The sequence below is a fragment of the Leguminivora glycinivorella genome, chromosome 26, assembly GCF_023078275.1.
Source record: "Leguminivora glycinivorella isolate SPB_JAAS2020 chromosome 26, LegGlyc_1.1, whole genome shotgun sequence".
In the NCBI taxonomy this organism is placed as follows: Eukaryota; Metazoa; Arthropoda; class Insecta; order Lepidoptera; family Tortricidae; genus Leguminivora; species Leguminivora glycinivorella.
The window spans coordinates 10,220,098-10,235,469 of record NC_062996.1 but is presented as its reverse complement, the minus strand read 5'-3'; the positions used below and the strand labels follow the sequence as shown (position 1 = coordinate 10,235,469).

The 15,372-nt window shown below is 37.9% G+C and overlaps 1 protein-coding gene across 1 annotated transcript; it reads right to left on the bottom strand.

Moving 5' to 3' along the window:
• Positions 1-439: 439 nt before the first annotated feature.
• On the bottom strand, positions 440-15,147 carry LOC125240141 (serine hydrolase-like protein 2). Its single transcript, XM_048147987.1, has 7 exons — positions 14,806-15,147; positions 12,909-13,025; positions 11,513-11,665; positions 9,062-9,086; positions 5,592-5,679; positions 3,619-3,716; positions 440-941 (listed from the first exon to the last, which is right to left on the bottom strand). The coding sequence occupies exons 1-7, from the start codon at positions 14,858-14,860 to the stop codon at positions 632-634; spliced, it is 846 nt and encodes a 281-aa protein (XP_048003944.1). The 5' UTR covers positions 14,861-15,147; the 3' UTR covers positions 440-631.
• Between the last annotated feature and the right edge of the window lie 225 nt (positions 15,148-15,372).

The window sequence follows — 15,372 nt, the reverse complement described above, 5'->3', positions numbered from 1 at the left end:
CTAGCGATTTAAATTCTACTAACAAAATCGAAAACGAGTGGTCATTACCACTAGTTTTAAAATTACTAGCGGTCCTTTTTCAAAAATAGCATTAGGTACTCGTACATCGTTTTCCACAGACTTCTGAACGGCGAATTCGTGCGTTGTAAATTCAAAAATCGATCCCCTGATTCGATCCCGACGATTAAAAAAATGTGTCCCTTCCATACAAAATTCGAGTTTCCAATACGTCACGCTCGCAATAAGTTCATACTAAAATCGTGACGTATGGCACTGGTCCCACCGCGAGCTAGTAAGCTATGAGCTATCCTATAAAAACTAACAAAAGATAATCACTCCCGTGCAAATAAAAGAGACACAGCGATGTCTATAGTTACTCGCCCAGCGGTGAGCTATCAAAATCGCCGTGTCTCTTTTATTTGCACGGGAGTGCTTATCTTTTGTTCGTTTTTGTAGCCGATAGCTCATAGCTTACTAGCTCGCGGTGGGACCAGTGCCTAAAGGAAAAAAATGAGTAGACATGTTTTTATCGTAATCAGCTCGTGATACTGAGAAGAATGCGCTTAAACACCTCCAGATATGGTGAAATTCGATATTCGGGATTTTTTTTAAATCATCTAACCCAAAAATATCACAGCTTAGCTTTCCTATCCAGCCCTTCCACTCCATATAGTAAAAACAGCTCAACAAACGCCGCTAACCTCTCCGGATGCATAACATGCACATCGTGTTTGCCTTCTACAGTGACCACTCTGTAATTATTATTTGGGTAACAAGTTTCGTCAAGAGCGAAAGGTGTCAGTTTATAAGCGCCGCGTTCTATAGACTCTGTGGCTACAATAGTGAGGGTGGGCGTTTTTATGTTGACGTAAAGTTTTTGGAGATGTTCGGGGGAGTTGGGCGGGAAAATGACCGTTTTGGCGCGCTGGTCGTAGATGTATCTGTGGAAAAAAAAATGTAAAAATAAATATTATACACTCAGTTCAGCCTTACTTGTCCAATCATGTAAACAAACACTGCTGGAAAACATTATCTCATTTTTCTGTGGAATTACACATTAACCATCACTTAAAATGTTATTATACACTTAAATGAACTCACAAACTATTGAAACCAATCAAAAAACCACTGAATAATATCATTTCTAAAACGATTTTCATCAATAATTGTAATTACGAACGGATGACATAAAACACTCCTGACATTACGAAGTCTAGATTGTCTATGAGTCGTAACGATCGATATTAACGTTTGAGTTTGTATAGCTTAGAAAAAATGCGTTGAACTGCAATAATTTATCAGATTTTTAACCGACTTCTTTACGTAGAAGGAGGAGGTTCTGTATTCAGTTTCATATTTATGTTTTATGTACTTATGTTCACCGATAACTCCGAGAGCCATGATTCGATTTTAATCATGTTTCTGAAGAAAGCGAAAGTGAGACAAGCCTTTTCCACAGGATTATTGGTATTGCAAATGTGACGAAAAAGAATTAAATTTTGGTTTTAACATAAATATTGTGTGACGTAAAATTGAAAATCCTCTGATGACGTCAGCAGCGAAATTATCGCTAATACATCATTTTATCGACACTTCCAATCACTAGTCGTTGTCTTTGACCATATTTGACGTTTCGTTTGTTTACTATATTGGACAAGTAAGATTGAACTGACTTTAGGACAGGACATTCTAACACAGATTGTAAGTTTGTATGCTGTTGAACTTACCAGGATTCGTACTTCACAAAACCTTAACACATGAAAATATGTTAAGTAATTTTGGAGTTTATACCGAACTTAGGCGACGGGGGGACTTTGTTTAATAAAATGTGTACAATCAAAGAGGATCGAGTATTATAGAGAGTTACTGTCAAAGTAAAATGTGTAATCACAGTGCATAGACTGCCATCTCTCGACACAGGCTTAAAGCTTGAACCTCAGTTTTGACAATTTGGCCCATATTCTTAGTTTGATATGTGTTAAAATGTCAAATATTAATATTAGCGCCATCTAGCCGAGCGTTCCCCAAAGGTGTAACGCCGTCTAGGCCACCGTACCTTTTTCTCTAGGGCTTTGAGGTACGTTTTTTTCTTAGACTTTATCCGTCAATACGGAGTTACATATGTCTTTGGTACTATATAAGGTCCTAATTTATTAGTTGCAGATATTTTAACACATGATACTGTACATTAAAATAATTAACTTTAAATATAAATTAAGAAATCTTTTCATGTAACTTTTTTGATTTCATTTTCCTAACAAAAAAATTAATTATAATTTCGTCTAAAAAAAATCATCATGTGCATTATCACATGTCACAATAACACTGTCTGTCATGTCAACAATTGTTTGTTGTAAATGTCATAAAGGTTCGGCTGGAAAACTGCACATGTCATTGAAGTGGCCAGTTACAGTTAAGTGGTACGTAAAAGAGGTACTAGAATCTGTTCAATGAGTTTTCATTTAATAATCACATAAACAGGGTGTTTTTACGTAGCAAATTTGTTTTTCCGTTTTCTCCAAAAAAACATCGTAAAAGCTATAATGTTTCACGGTTTAATATACTCCAGAGACCGAGTACTATCAGCTGTAAAAATATCTGCATCTAATAAATTAGGACCTTATATAGATAGATAGATGATTAATTTAACCAAAGACATATAACTCTATATAGACAGAATGACAGATAAAGTCTAAGAAAAAAACGTACCTTGGAACGAGAAATGTATGGCCGTTAACTCTCGACTAGGTAGCGCTAATACTAATATTTGACAATTTGAACACATATCAAGTAAATACTTTTTTTGTATACTACGTCGGTGGCAAACAAGCATACAGTCCCCCTGATGGAAAGAGGTCACCGTCACCTATGGACGCGTGCAACTCAAGGAGTGTCACGTGCGCGTTGCCAACCCATTAGAAACTTTAGTACACTCCCTTTTGTTGTGTTAAGTACACAGCAAAAAAGAGTGTACAAGTTCCAAGGAGGGTTCGGGTTGCCAACGACTCAAAGGACAATAGACGGAACAAATTAGTTAGTCCACTTTTAAATTTTTTCTCTTCTTCTATACTTAAAATAAAATATTTTCTGCAGTGCACGAAATAAAGCATCACATAATTAGAAGAAAAATATGGACAGTAGTTATGTTTAAACATAATTTCCATTTAATAAGTCAAAGAGAAAGATATAAAGTAAATGAATTGACCGTGACGTCACTCCTCAGTATTTCATAATGTAGTAATTCCATATTAGCAAATCGTTTTGACAGTTCTTAAAAAGAAGCTGATTTGACTAGTAGGCTAGCCTATTTTTAACCCCCGACGCAAAAACGAAGGGGTGTTATAAGTTTGACGTGTCTGTTTGTCTGTCTGTGTGTGTGTCTGTCTGTGGCATCGTAGCTCCCGAACGGATGAACCGATTTCGATTTAGTTTTTTTTATTTGAAAGCTGTGTTAGTCGGGAGTGTTCTTAGCCATGTTTCATGAAAATCGGTCCACTAGGTCGCGGTCGGGGGTTTTTTCAAAATTTTAATTTTGTGGTTAGGTTATCTATGTAGGTACTCGATCCTCTTTGGTTTAACTTATCGCTCCACCACCTGTAAAACACCTGTGAAGGTTACCTGACAAGGCCATCTCCTACTGGCTCGGATATCCTTTCAAGCACCATGCTAGCCACGGCGCCTGTCAGACCACGGTTGTATTCCAGCATTGATAGCGCCTGTCAACGTCAAAAAAACGTCAAGTTTTGTCAGGAAAGAAATAAGGTCCATATTAGAGATGGGCCGAATATGGACTTTGCCGAATACGAATATTCGGCCGAACATTCGGTTCAGTTCTTACCGAACCGAACATTCGGCCGAATATTCGGTTACGCCATATTTTTAAAGCGAATGTTAAGATTAAAACTATGAAATGATGTTTATACATACTACAACTATGTTCTTATGATTTAGTGTATAACTAAAACTTAGTTAAAACAACTCTGAACTATTCTCAACTCTTAAACTACGGTTTTTTAACTTTTTTACAAAACAATTGTGTTTATATTTTGACGCATTTCTAGTAGTTCCTTAGAAAGCTACTAAAATAGGAGCTTATTATTCAATGGAATATATAAGATCTTCATTAGTTATTTACTTTGTTTATTCGGTAAATATTCGGCAATGCAACCGAACTATTCGGCCGAATACGAACATAGAAAAACTTGCCGAATATGCCGAATACCGAATATTTACCGAATATTCGGCCCATCTCTAGTCCATATGGATAAGTGTGTCATAAGGAGAATGTCTGGCCTTCACATTTGTGCCGCTTAACTGAAAAAAAAAACTAACACTAACTAACTAACTTTTTTGAAGTCGGTTAAAAATTGGGTAAATAATTATACATTCTGCTTTAAGGTTGAATCAGGGGCGGCTCACTCCGCGATTCTGTCGCCGCGCTACAAGTACATGTCAGTGGCCGCGAGTTCGCGGCCCATTCAGTGGCGACGACCTTCGCGCGGCGCAATAAAATTCAATGTCGGCTGCTCGCGTGCGGTCCATTTGTTAATGTAGGTAAGAAATATATAATGGCGGCATTTTGTGAACATCAAAGGAGTGAGCCTTCTGTACTTGTACTATTATATATTCTGTGGTTGAATATATAAAAAATATAATATGATCTGAAAGATTATCAACCATGGTGTTTTCAGGCAAAGGAAATAGTAAATCCGATGTACTTAGGATATGTTTCGGAAACTCAACGATAGAGGGCGTGAAAAACAATTATTTGCCGCAGTGCAAGTTGTTCACTTTGGGGCCTTTGGGTATCAAGTAAAAATTATAAAATCTTTGCAATCTAGAGGCTAAAATGCAACTTTACTATTCGTTTTTTAATTATCAAGAGAGCCTTTACTAGTTTTTTTTTTATTATTATAAATGGGCTTACTCTTGACCACAGACTAGCCAAACTACTAGTTACTAGTTGGTGTGGTGAAAAACACTATTTTTCATCACACTCGCACACTAAATGTGCTATTGCACGCAGGTGAAGCGTGAGTTATAGAAAAATCGTTCTCCCTAGGGAGTTAAGAAATTTCTAGTACTGTATTGAACTCTTTTTTGCCTTTTTTTATAATGCAAGTGTGATGAAAAACATTGTGTGTAACTCGGGAAGTATGAATATTACAAGAGTCTTTAAATCGCTCCGGCAAGCCGTTACGATTTAACTTACTCTCGTTAGTAATATTCAACTTCCTCCCCTTGTTGCATAATAAATAAATAAATAAATATTATAGGACATTCTTACACAGATTGGCTGAGGCTCACGGTAAGCTTAAGAAGGCTTGTGTTGTGGGTACTCAGACGATATATATAATATATAAATACTTATATACATAGAAAACATCCATGACTCAGGAACAAATATTTGTGCTCATCACACAAATAAATGCTCTTACCGGGATTCGAACCCGGGACCGCGGCGTAGCAGGCAGGGTCACTACCGACTGCGCCAGACCGGTCGTCAATGTACTATTGTATGCTTATTTGGTTACTCGTAATAATTGTAAGAATAACCCAATATAAAACATATCGTAAAAGATGAAGCTAACCTTTTCTCTCGTGTATTTCGGAGCATTTTCCTTCGGTGAGTTGTATATGTGGTACTTCTGGTAATACCGCGTGAAGTAATAATGGTACCTGTAAAAAAAATAGGTAATTATATTTTCCCATCACTAGCTCGGAAACACGTGTTTTGTCCTTTAATACCAGCGGGTACGTTTTTCTTTTATCCACTAGTGGATAAAGTAATTTGATCTTGAATATAGTCAAATTTTCTGCTTTAAAACTGATAAAAGTGGTTGTATTTAGTGATGAAGATGATTTACCACCTGTGGAACTACTGGAAGCAGTGATAAACGCGTTTTTTGCGTTGTAATTTCCTCGCTATAGTGAGGGGGAAAGTTTTGTGTTACACTCGGGTGCAAATGTATTTTACTTCTCGTGTGTTAAAAAACTAGCAAGTTCAGGATTCTATTCTCGAACCACTCGCTTCGCTCGTGGTTCAACTATAGAACCCTTTCACTTGGTCGTTTTTCAATTCCACACTCGGCGTTAAAATACAACTTTACCACTTTGTATAACAAATAACTATAGAATAAAACTATGGAAACGGATTAAATCGCGTATAATGCGGTCAACGGGTGACCACGAACGCTGTAAAGAGTTCGAAACGTCAGGATGTATTTTAAATTCATTATACGCGATTTAATCCGTTTCCATAGTTTTATTTCATGAGTAACTATCGCGGTAACCGAAGACAATATTATTAAATAACTATAAAATGAATAACATGTAACTATCAAGAAACGGTAGGGATTAATCCGAACAATTCTTTGGGTCACTCCCCGCTATGCATGCGATAGAAAATGCAGAGGTCACATTTGTAGGTACTCTGTAGTGACTGTAGTGCAAGTTTAGGAGCTTCAAGTTAAAACTTGTCAATAATCGAGGAGAAGCGGAACCCCTTAACGAAGAAACGGAAAGTTAAGTTATGCACTGTGATTAAACATATATATGTCGGGGACAGGTCAGGATTGGCACCATTTTCAGACATCGGGGCGTTGCTGGGTCATCGAGGATTGAGACGAAGACGATAGTAATCAACGATTTATTTTACACACTTTAAATTTTACAATAACTGATAGGTAAACAACTTGGTTTAGAACAATTATAGCGTGGACAGTTCCGAGGAGGCTCTAAGACTTCTTGTCTCTAGCGTGGTCCGCCAGAGAGTGTTGGGTCTCAGGTATCCCGGCTCCGTCCTAGCGCACGAAGTGGGGACAACAACTGGTTGGGTGGACAACTGGTTGGTTGTGACGTCAGCTGTCCAGCTGCAACTCTTCGCGCGCTGCGCTATAATTGACTATCCGTGCCAATATCCGGTCTGTCTCCGACACGGCCTTCCTGCGCTTACACACGTCCTCGTGTGTTTTACTCTGCAACAATAATAGACACGCAAAGTACACCGTTCGGTCACTCCTGACGAAATCTCAAAGAAACTCGGTAATTCAAAGTAAAATGATCAACGTTAAAAACTTTAAGATAGCATTTACACACTATTACGTAGTGCCAAAACGGTTGTTTAATTAGCAAGTGCCAATTTAGTTATTCTTCACAATAAAACCTTCAAAACTTTAAATTTCAAGAAATGGATAGCATTTATTACACACTATACGCAATGCCAAAACAACCAAGTTCCAATTTAGTTATTTATTCTTCCCAATAAAATCTTCAAAATATTAAATTTGATAAAATGGATAGCATTATTTACACACTATACGCAATGCCAAAACAACCGAGTACCAAATGTTGTCTTTTTTCACAATAAAATCTTCAACACATTTAATTTCATAAAATCCAAACAAGTATCTCATTCGTGGCCTATTGGTTATACCATAACCACACACTACGCGCATCCCCACGGGATCGCCGAGTCAACCCTGTGACTCTACGGTCTCTGCAAGACCCGACCTCCGCCAGAGCTCCCCGCGCATCGCGCACCCACGGACTGCACACAGCAGATACCGACTTCTAACGGGCTACGACTACGGTGAAGCCTCTGGTACGGTCTGACCAGCCGAACTGAGATCCTCATTCTCAATATTACACTCGCTATCTTTACATCTAAATCATCAAATGGTACGTGGCTATCTGGCATTTTCCTCAATCTATCGTGAGCCCATTAAATGTTAACCTATTTGTTTGCTGTCACAGAACTACCTAAAATTCACGGTTCGCAAAACAACGACTCTAATCCGCAATTAAAATTGTAAGATCAAAAAAAGCCTTTCACTTTTTCTTTATTATGAAACTAACTAAAAACATGACCAAAAAGTCAACTTTACCAGTTTTATATTTTGTCCTATCATTTTAGTTAAGGACAAAAAAACCTTTTCAAAATTGTATGTAGGTACCAAAATAAGTCAACAATAGTAGAATGAAACTCAACGTGTTGATCTCACTGATCAAAATGTCACTAAATCAGAATCAAGGTAATGAGTTACAGTGCTCTAACAGTTGCATCCATTCGGCAACTTGACACACGTCATACAGCTGACACACGGCGACATATGAACCACCTCTACCCGGTGTTCATCACATGAATATGGACTACCTCCATACGGCATCCAACATCGACCGATTACACCACCAAACCAAACGCACGCCACCCACACGTGGCCGCACAGAAACGGAAAAATAGATCCGAATTTTACTCCTACGTTTACGAATGATTGTAATGGTGTACGCAGTCTGAGCCAAAGCAACACATAGCAATATGGTACAAAATAAAAATTACGTTAACCATGAAAACAACGAGTTTCATTCTTCGATTGCAAACTAATGTTTACCAAAAAAAATGAATTTACTTTAGCATTAGCAACAGATGAGTTTCATTCTGTTTAGAATTCACAATCTAAACAGAACAAATATCTCAACAATATCCCAATAAAATGAGAACTGCTCACCAGATAAAGTATCAGAGTCCAAAGGTGTGTTCTTATTCGTAGACCTCACGATGACCAATTCACGCACGAAAGCTCAAGGCTTCAGTTGCCACTGCTATCGCTGCTGCAGCATCAGATGAAATCACGACGCGACGTCGTTTCATAGCTGGCCATTACTGAAATAATAATTTGCACGGTATCAGTTTCATTGTTTACCGAAGTAAAAACTCAAAGGAAAACAAATTCACAAATAAACAACGACTGGCATTGTCTTAGATATGAGATTTAACAATTATTATTTTATGAACTTTCTCTGATATTAAAATAAAACTTGAAATGAACAAACAAGTGTGAGCACGTGTTTGTTTGTCTTTAAACCTTTACTAAATAAAACGGCTTTTTTTAAACTGCTTAACCATGACACTGAATAAAATTCAATAATAAACAATTGGAACGAAACTTGTCCCTTTTTTTCCATTCTCCAGATCACATTTCATCCTTCAGATCAAGAAATGCAGTGCTGAGCATTGTCTGTGGTACTCGCGTGATGGTACACGCGACTTTAGATACCTCACGTTGTGTAGACTTGACTGTAGCACACTGCAACATACAATTTCATATGCGTAGCTTCTGTTTTCACACAATAAACAATTCGAGATAGATCACGAATTAAGGGGTAGGTATTACTCTAATACTGGCAATAACTTGTCAAATTTGATAAACTACGGAACGTTACAGAATACGGATCTTGGAAACTAACAAAATCAGAATAAGAATCTTTGTTTTGAGAGCAAAAGACACTAAATAATTTTAACACAAACAATAATTACGCTTTTCGAAATTTTATAATCACTATGTTTCAAATAATTCTCGTCAAGTGTAGGTATTTTATACTTCGTCGGTGGCAAACAAGCATACGGCCCGCCTGATGGCGGTATTCTCAAACTTTCCACAATTCACCAAATAACATTATGAAATGAACTCACCTGCATTCAAGGTTAGACACGTGACCTTACTACCACGTTTCTAGGTTAGGAATTAGCTCGCAATAAACAGCTCCTGGAACTGGTCCCACGTTAAGCCTTTACCACCCATAAACACTGCCGTAACGAGATGTCCTCTGCACTGACGTCATTTCACACACACGTCAACACAGACTGTCCAATCCAATATTTCCCAGTTTCGCATGTATTCGCTGTGTGCGAGGGTAGTTTTTCGACGGTGCACGGTGCGTCGTGAAGTTTGTAACAAGAGTTATTATTGCTATACTGTGTAAACGATTTGTGGCTGCTCCTTTTAACTCGTTGACACATTTTTTTCTAGCGGGTACTTCCTCTTTTTTTTTTTTTCGGTTATGAAAACTAGTATGATCGTTTCCATTGTTATCACTCATAAACAACATTTTCCTGGATGGCTTCATAGTCACTGCAACTTGCGGATGGCGACGACAAGCTGGCCACCCCCCAATGGTGCGTTGGCCATACAACGTCGGCGGTAGCACACCATGTCATGGCGTTGGTTTCTTGTTTGTCGGGTTCCAAGTCCGGAAAGGTCACAAAGGTCACCGTGGAATATAGGTTGGTATTGATGAAGTTTTCAGTGTCTCGATAAGGGAGCGCATTTGTTGATTTTGCGCTTCGAGAAATTGCCAATATGGCGGCACTTCCGTTCCGGTGCAATTATTTTGCGTCTCTTTGCCTCGATGTGATCCCACCTTCTGATGTCGGGGACAGGTCAGGATTGGCACCATTTTCAGACATCGGGGCGTTGCTGGGTCATCGAGGATTGAGACGAAGACGATAGTAATCAACGATTTATTTTACACACTTTAAATTTTACAATAACTGATAGGTAAACAACTTGGTTTAGAACAATTATAGCGTGGACAGTTCCGAGGAGGCTCTAAGACTTCTTGTCTCTAGCGTGGTCCGCCAGAGAGTGTTGGGTCTCAGGTATCCCGGCTCCGTCCTAGCGCACGAAGTGGGGACAACAACTGGTTGGGTGGACAACTGGTTGGTTGTGACGTCAGCTGTCCAGCTGCAACTCTTCGCGCGCTGCGCTATAATTGACTATCCGTGCCAATATCCGGTCTGTCTCCGACATATATCATGAAACTTGGCATGTATATAGCTTATAGGATCATAAGAAAAAATTGAAGTAGAAACACGCCGAGGTGTCAATGTTTCCCCTCCTTCCCCCCACTTTTGTATCCCTGTTTTCAGTTTTTTTATATTTCCATGAAAACCGTAAAAGCTACAACAATAACGTCTAAGAGAAGTATATTCTCTATAAAATTCTCTACAATATTGTCTTTGGAAGTATATAGCTAGAACTTATAATTTTCAAACTATGCTCATTTTCCCTTTGCCATATTTGTGTTTAGTGACCAGTCGGATTAAGTAAGGCCAGCGACTTAGTACTTTTGCCTGTGGCGATGCTGCTTGGCAAAATTGTTCCTTGGGTCAAACTGATCCGATTTATCCCAATAGTCATGAAATCGCACGTGACTACTCCCCACAAAGAGAAGGGGAAGGGGCCGGTTCCCTCGATGAAATCTATGCAATACTTCTTCTTGCTCTTAGCGACTAGGGCAAATCGTATATCATTTCCGTGTAATGTAGGGACGTGTTAATCGTTTCTGAAAAAATCGTTGTACCTTTTCATACAAAAATAACGATTTTATAACAAAATATTTTTTTTTTATGTATTTCATTGTAACAGCTATGGGCATTTACAATTAAATAGTGGCAATTATCTCATCAATAAATAAAAAAATAGGGCAGGTTAGCCCAAAACCCAGTTCTGATGATGGGATCCTGGAGAAGTCAAGGGATCGCCTCAAATCTTAAAGGCATAGATATAGTGATTTTTGTGTTTTTATACGAACAGCATGCATTTACGTTCAGAACAGTGACATTTGGTGCATTTCAACTGCTGATGGTGATCAGAACGGAACTCTTCAAATCTGAACGGCACACTTATGACTTTAGTATTTTTTTAAGAACATCATGCCTCACCCTTCTTACCTATAAGAGTCCCTAGTGAGTGCCCCATGAACCCGAACGTCTTCCACCGGAAGTGTCTGCGGACCACCTCCATGGAATATGCCAGGTCGTGAACGGACATCATAACTCCGGGCGGAAACCAGTCTGAGTGAGCGTTGCCCGGGAGCTCCATGGCTGTAAAAAAAAAAAGATTAGTTACGGCCAAGGCTCGGAACCGGTTTATTTTTCACCGGTTAAAACCGGTTTATTTCGATTTTACTCCGAACTTTCTAAAGAACGCGAACGTTATGAGAACTTTATTTTAACCGAAATAAACCGGTTTGTTCGACGCCGCGTAAATACCTACGTTCACGCAGCGACTTTTTTTGTTTGGTTAGAACAGTATTACCTATCATACTGCGGAATAAACCGGTTTATTTTGTTCTAAACCGGTTAATCGAACGAAACCTTTATGAAAGCGTTCCCCTAAAAACCGGTTTAAAATAGCGGTTTTTCGAGCGAAAACGAAATTTAAAGGTTTTGCCGTAAGTACATGATAACGGTTTAAAAATTTTACCGGTATCCGAGCCCTGGTTACGGCCTTAGTGCGTTTTTACATTATCCGATCCGATATCGGATGTACACTGAGAGAAATTGTGAATTTAACAAGCTCAACTTGTTGCGGGTTCATCTGTTTGAAGCAAAAGTATTTTAGTAAACGGAATAAATCACAATATTGATGATACAAGTCGAATTTGTTCGAACAACAAGGTCAAACTTGTTAACAGATATTTGATTGAATCAGTCAAACATGTTTAAAACAATGTGTCATGTTGCTTTTATAAAATCGACTTGTTGATTCAAATATATTGTTGATTCAAATGACAAGTATTCTTGTAGAATGTACTACTTACACTTAACAAAATCTAACTTGTTGTTTGAACCAAAGAGCACGTAGGCGCTATTTTAACCAAAAAACTTGTTGAACGAACATGAAAACTGGTTGTTTTTTCTCTCAGTGTAGGAAGGAAAAAAAATTTATGGAAAAAATCCAAGATGGCGCCTGTAATGTATGAGATATCGGTCCGACATCCGATATCAGATCGGATAATGTAAAAATGCACAAGGCTATAAAAATCGTTGCAAAACTTGCAAACTTATCCCCCGCGACCGGTCTAGCTCAGTCGGTAGTGACCCTGCCTGCCAAGCCGCGGTCCTGGGTTCGAATCCCGGTAAGGACATTCATTTGTGTGATGGGCACAGATATTTGTTCCTGAGTCATGGATGTTTTCTATGTATATAAGTATGTATTTATCTATTTAAGTATGTATATCGTCGCTTAGCACCCATAGTACAAGCTTTGCTTAGTTTGGGGCTAAGTTGATCTGTGTAAGGTGTCCCCAATATTTATTTATCGTGGGTTGACTTTATCACTTACCAATGTAGTAGAACCGGTCAGGCAGTCTCTCCAAGATGGGCCGGAAGCTTGCCGCCGAGTCAACTGCCCCATGGACCAGGAGTATAGGCGGGTTGAAACAGGAGCCCCACGCCACAACTGAAATATTTTTAACATAGGGTTTTTTTATCAATCAAAATTAACGCGAAAGAAGCCAACCGCGTTCATTAAGTATATTATCAACTAGCTTTTGCCCGCGGCTTCGCTCGAAAGAGCTCAGAAAGAGACAAAAAGTAGCCTATGTCACTCTCCATCCCTTCAACTATCTCCACTTAAAAAATCACGTCAATTCGTCACTCTGTTAGGCAGTGAAAGACAGACAAACAAACAGACACACACACTTTCCCATTTATAATATTAGTATGGATATCATCATCATACATGCCTTTTAATTTCAATAGACATAAAAACATAAATAATAATGTAGGTATAATGTTGACATTGAAGAAAATAATAAAAATTTCTTTTGTAACTTAATTTATGCAAGTTTGTAAAAACAAATGTATTATATGCTGCATTTTAAAATGATATTGTTACATTGTGTGTAAACATAAGAGGTTATATTTATACATACTTACATTTCTAATAACATGAGTTCAATAGTAATAATTTAGTACTAAGTACTAAATAAACAAGTAATATGTACAACTAGGGAACAAATCAAATTATTTTATTGAATATTTTTGATTTGTTATTTTTCAAGTAGTCACACTACTATATATAAATTATAAATTGAAATAGATATCATACACGAAAGAAAAAACGGCAAGGCCCACTGGTGGCCGAGCCGGGAAACGAACCTGGGTCTTCAGCTTACGCGGCTAACGTCTTTACCACTAGACCACACGCCCGCCCGGCTCGGCCACTAGTGGTCCTTGCCGTTTTTTCTTTCGTGTATGATATCTATTTCAATTTATAAGTAATATGTATTTGATGAATACTCAAATACATAGAGAATACATCTTCTTCCTCGTTCCCTCAATGCTGAGGATCGCGACCACAAGTAGCGTGTCTCCATTGAACGCGGTCATAAGCCATGTGGACTGCACGGTATAGAGAATACATACATAACTTGGGAACAAATGTGTTAATCACCAAAACATATGCCTTACTGGGATTTGAACCCAGGACCATTGGCTTACAGGCTAGGTTAAAATACAAATACAGGTAAAATACATAAATTATACAAAAAAAAAGAATATAATATTGGGGGACACCTTACATATATCAAACTAAGCCCTAACAACCTGTGCCCACTTTTAGATTGCTGCCAATAATATTTTTAAGCTAGGAACATACTAGGAGTCTGCAATAGAGCGACCGCAACCGCAACTGATCAGTGTGCACGATCTTCGGGACGTGGCTTCGGCTGACCAAAACATCCAGCGAGCCAGATTTCGATCAGACGTCCATGCGCTCAAGGCCACGTCCACGACCGTCGACCCATAGTTTGCACAGTTAAGTGTATATTCATTGTCCAGATCCGCGTCTACGTAGTATGTTCCTAGCTTAGTCATGACGGCAACGGCACAGAGAAGATATATAAGTTTAGGGTGAGAGATTGTGTTTGTGTAAATGAATGTTACCGATTATCTCCTTTAAGAATGCAACATCATATTCTTGCTAGAATATCTTATTTTTAGCTCAAACTTGGATGCAAAAGACAGATGTAGGCAGATTTTAACTTTTTTTTATCTGGCTGGTGGTTTACCTTATTTGGACTTTAAACTTTTTCATGTCTCCATAACATTCTATTAATTTTACACAATTATTAGTTTCTGTAATAAGTATGACAAGCTTGAGTTTTTATATAAATAAAAAAAACTTTATAATCTTTGTATAAAATAATCTATTTAGTTAAAAAAATATATATAATTACCACATATTTTTCCCCACGGTGCTTCAATAAACCATTCCTTTTCGGAGTCAAGCATTTTAATTCACTATTTTACTAATAAAGTATTCTATATTTTTGCACTAAAACCATTTAAAACACAATATTTGTGTCGTTTACAACGTCCGCGTTAATCTGTCACGAAAATCATAAATTATTTCATTACAACCATTACAACGTTATTATTAGATAAAAAGTTAGACACTGTGATTAATACTGATAATAAACCAACCCGAGAGAATGTCTTACAACTTTTCACACAGCGAAAACTGCTTTAAATTCAACTAAAGTATGACTGAAGTACAACAATTAATGTAGCCTAAAATATACGTGCCTCTCTGTCAACACTGTGATGTATTCTAATTATTATCTTTAAATCCAGTTTTATGCATGTTTTATGTCTCGAAGGACTTTCATCACCATAGTCACAACACAAATTTAGGTTATGATGATTATGACAGCTGACATTTTGACAGCTAATTTGTTACTGCTAGTAACGTAAGTTTTCTTGAAGATTTCAATAAAATACAAACAAGAAGAGCTCTAATCGAA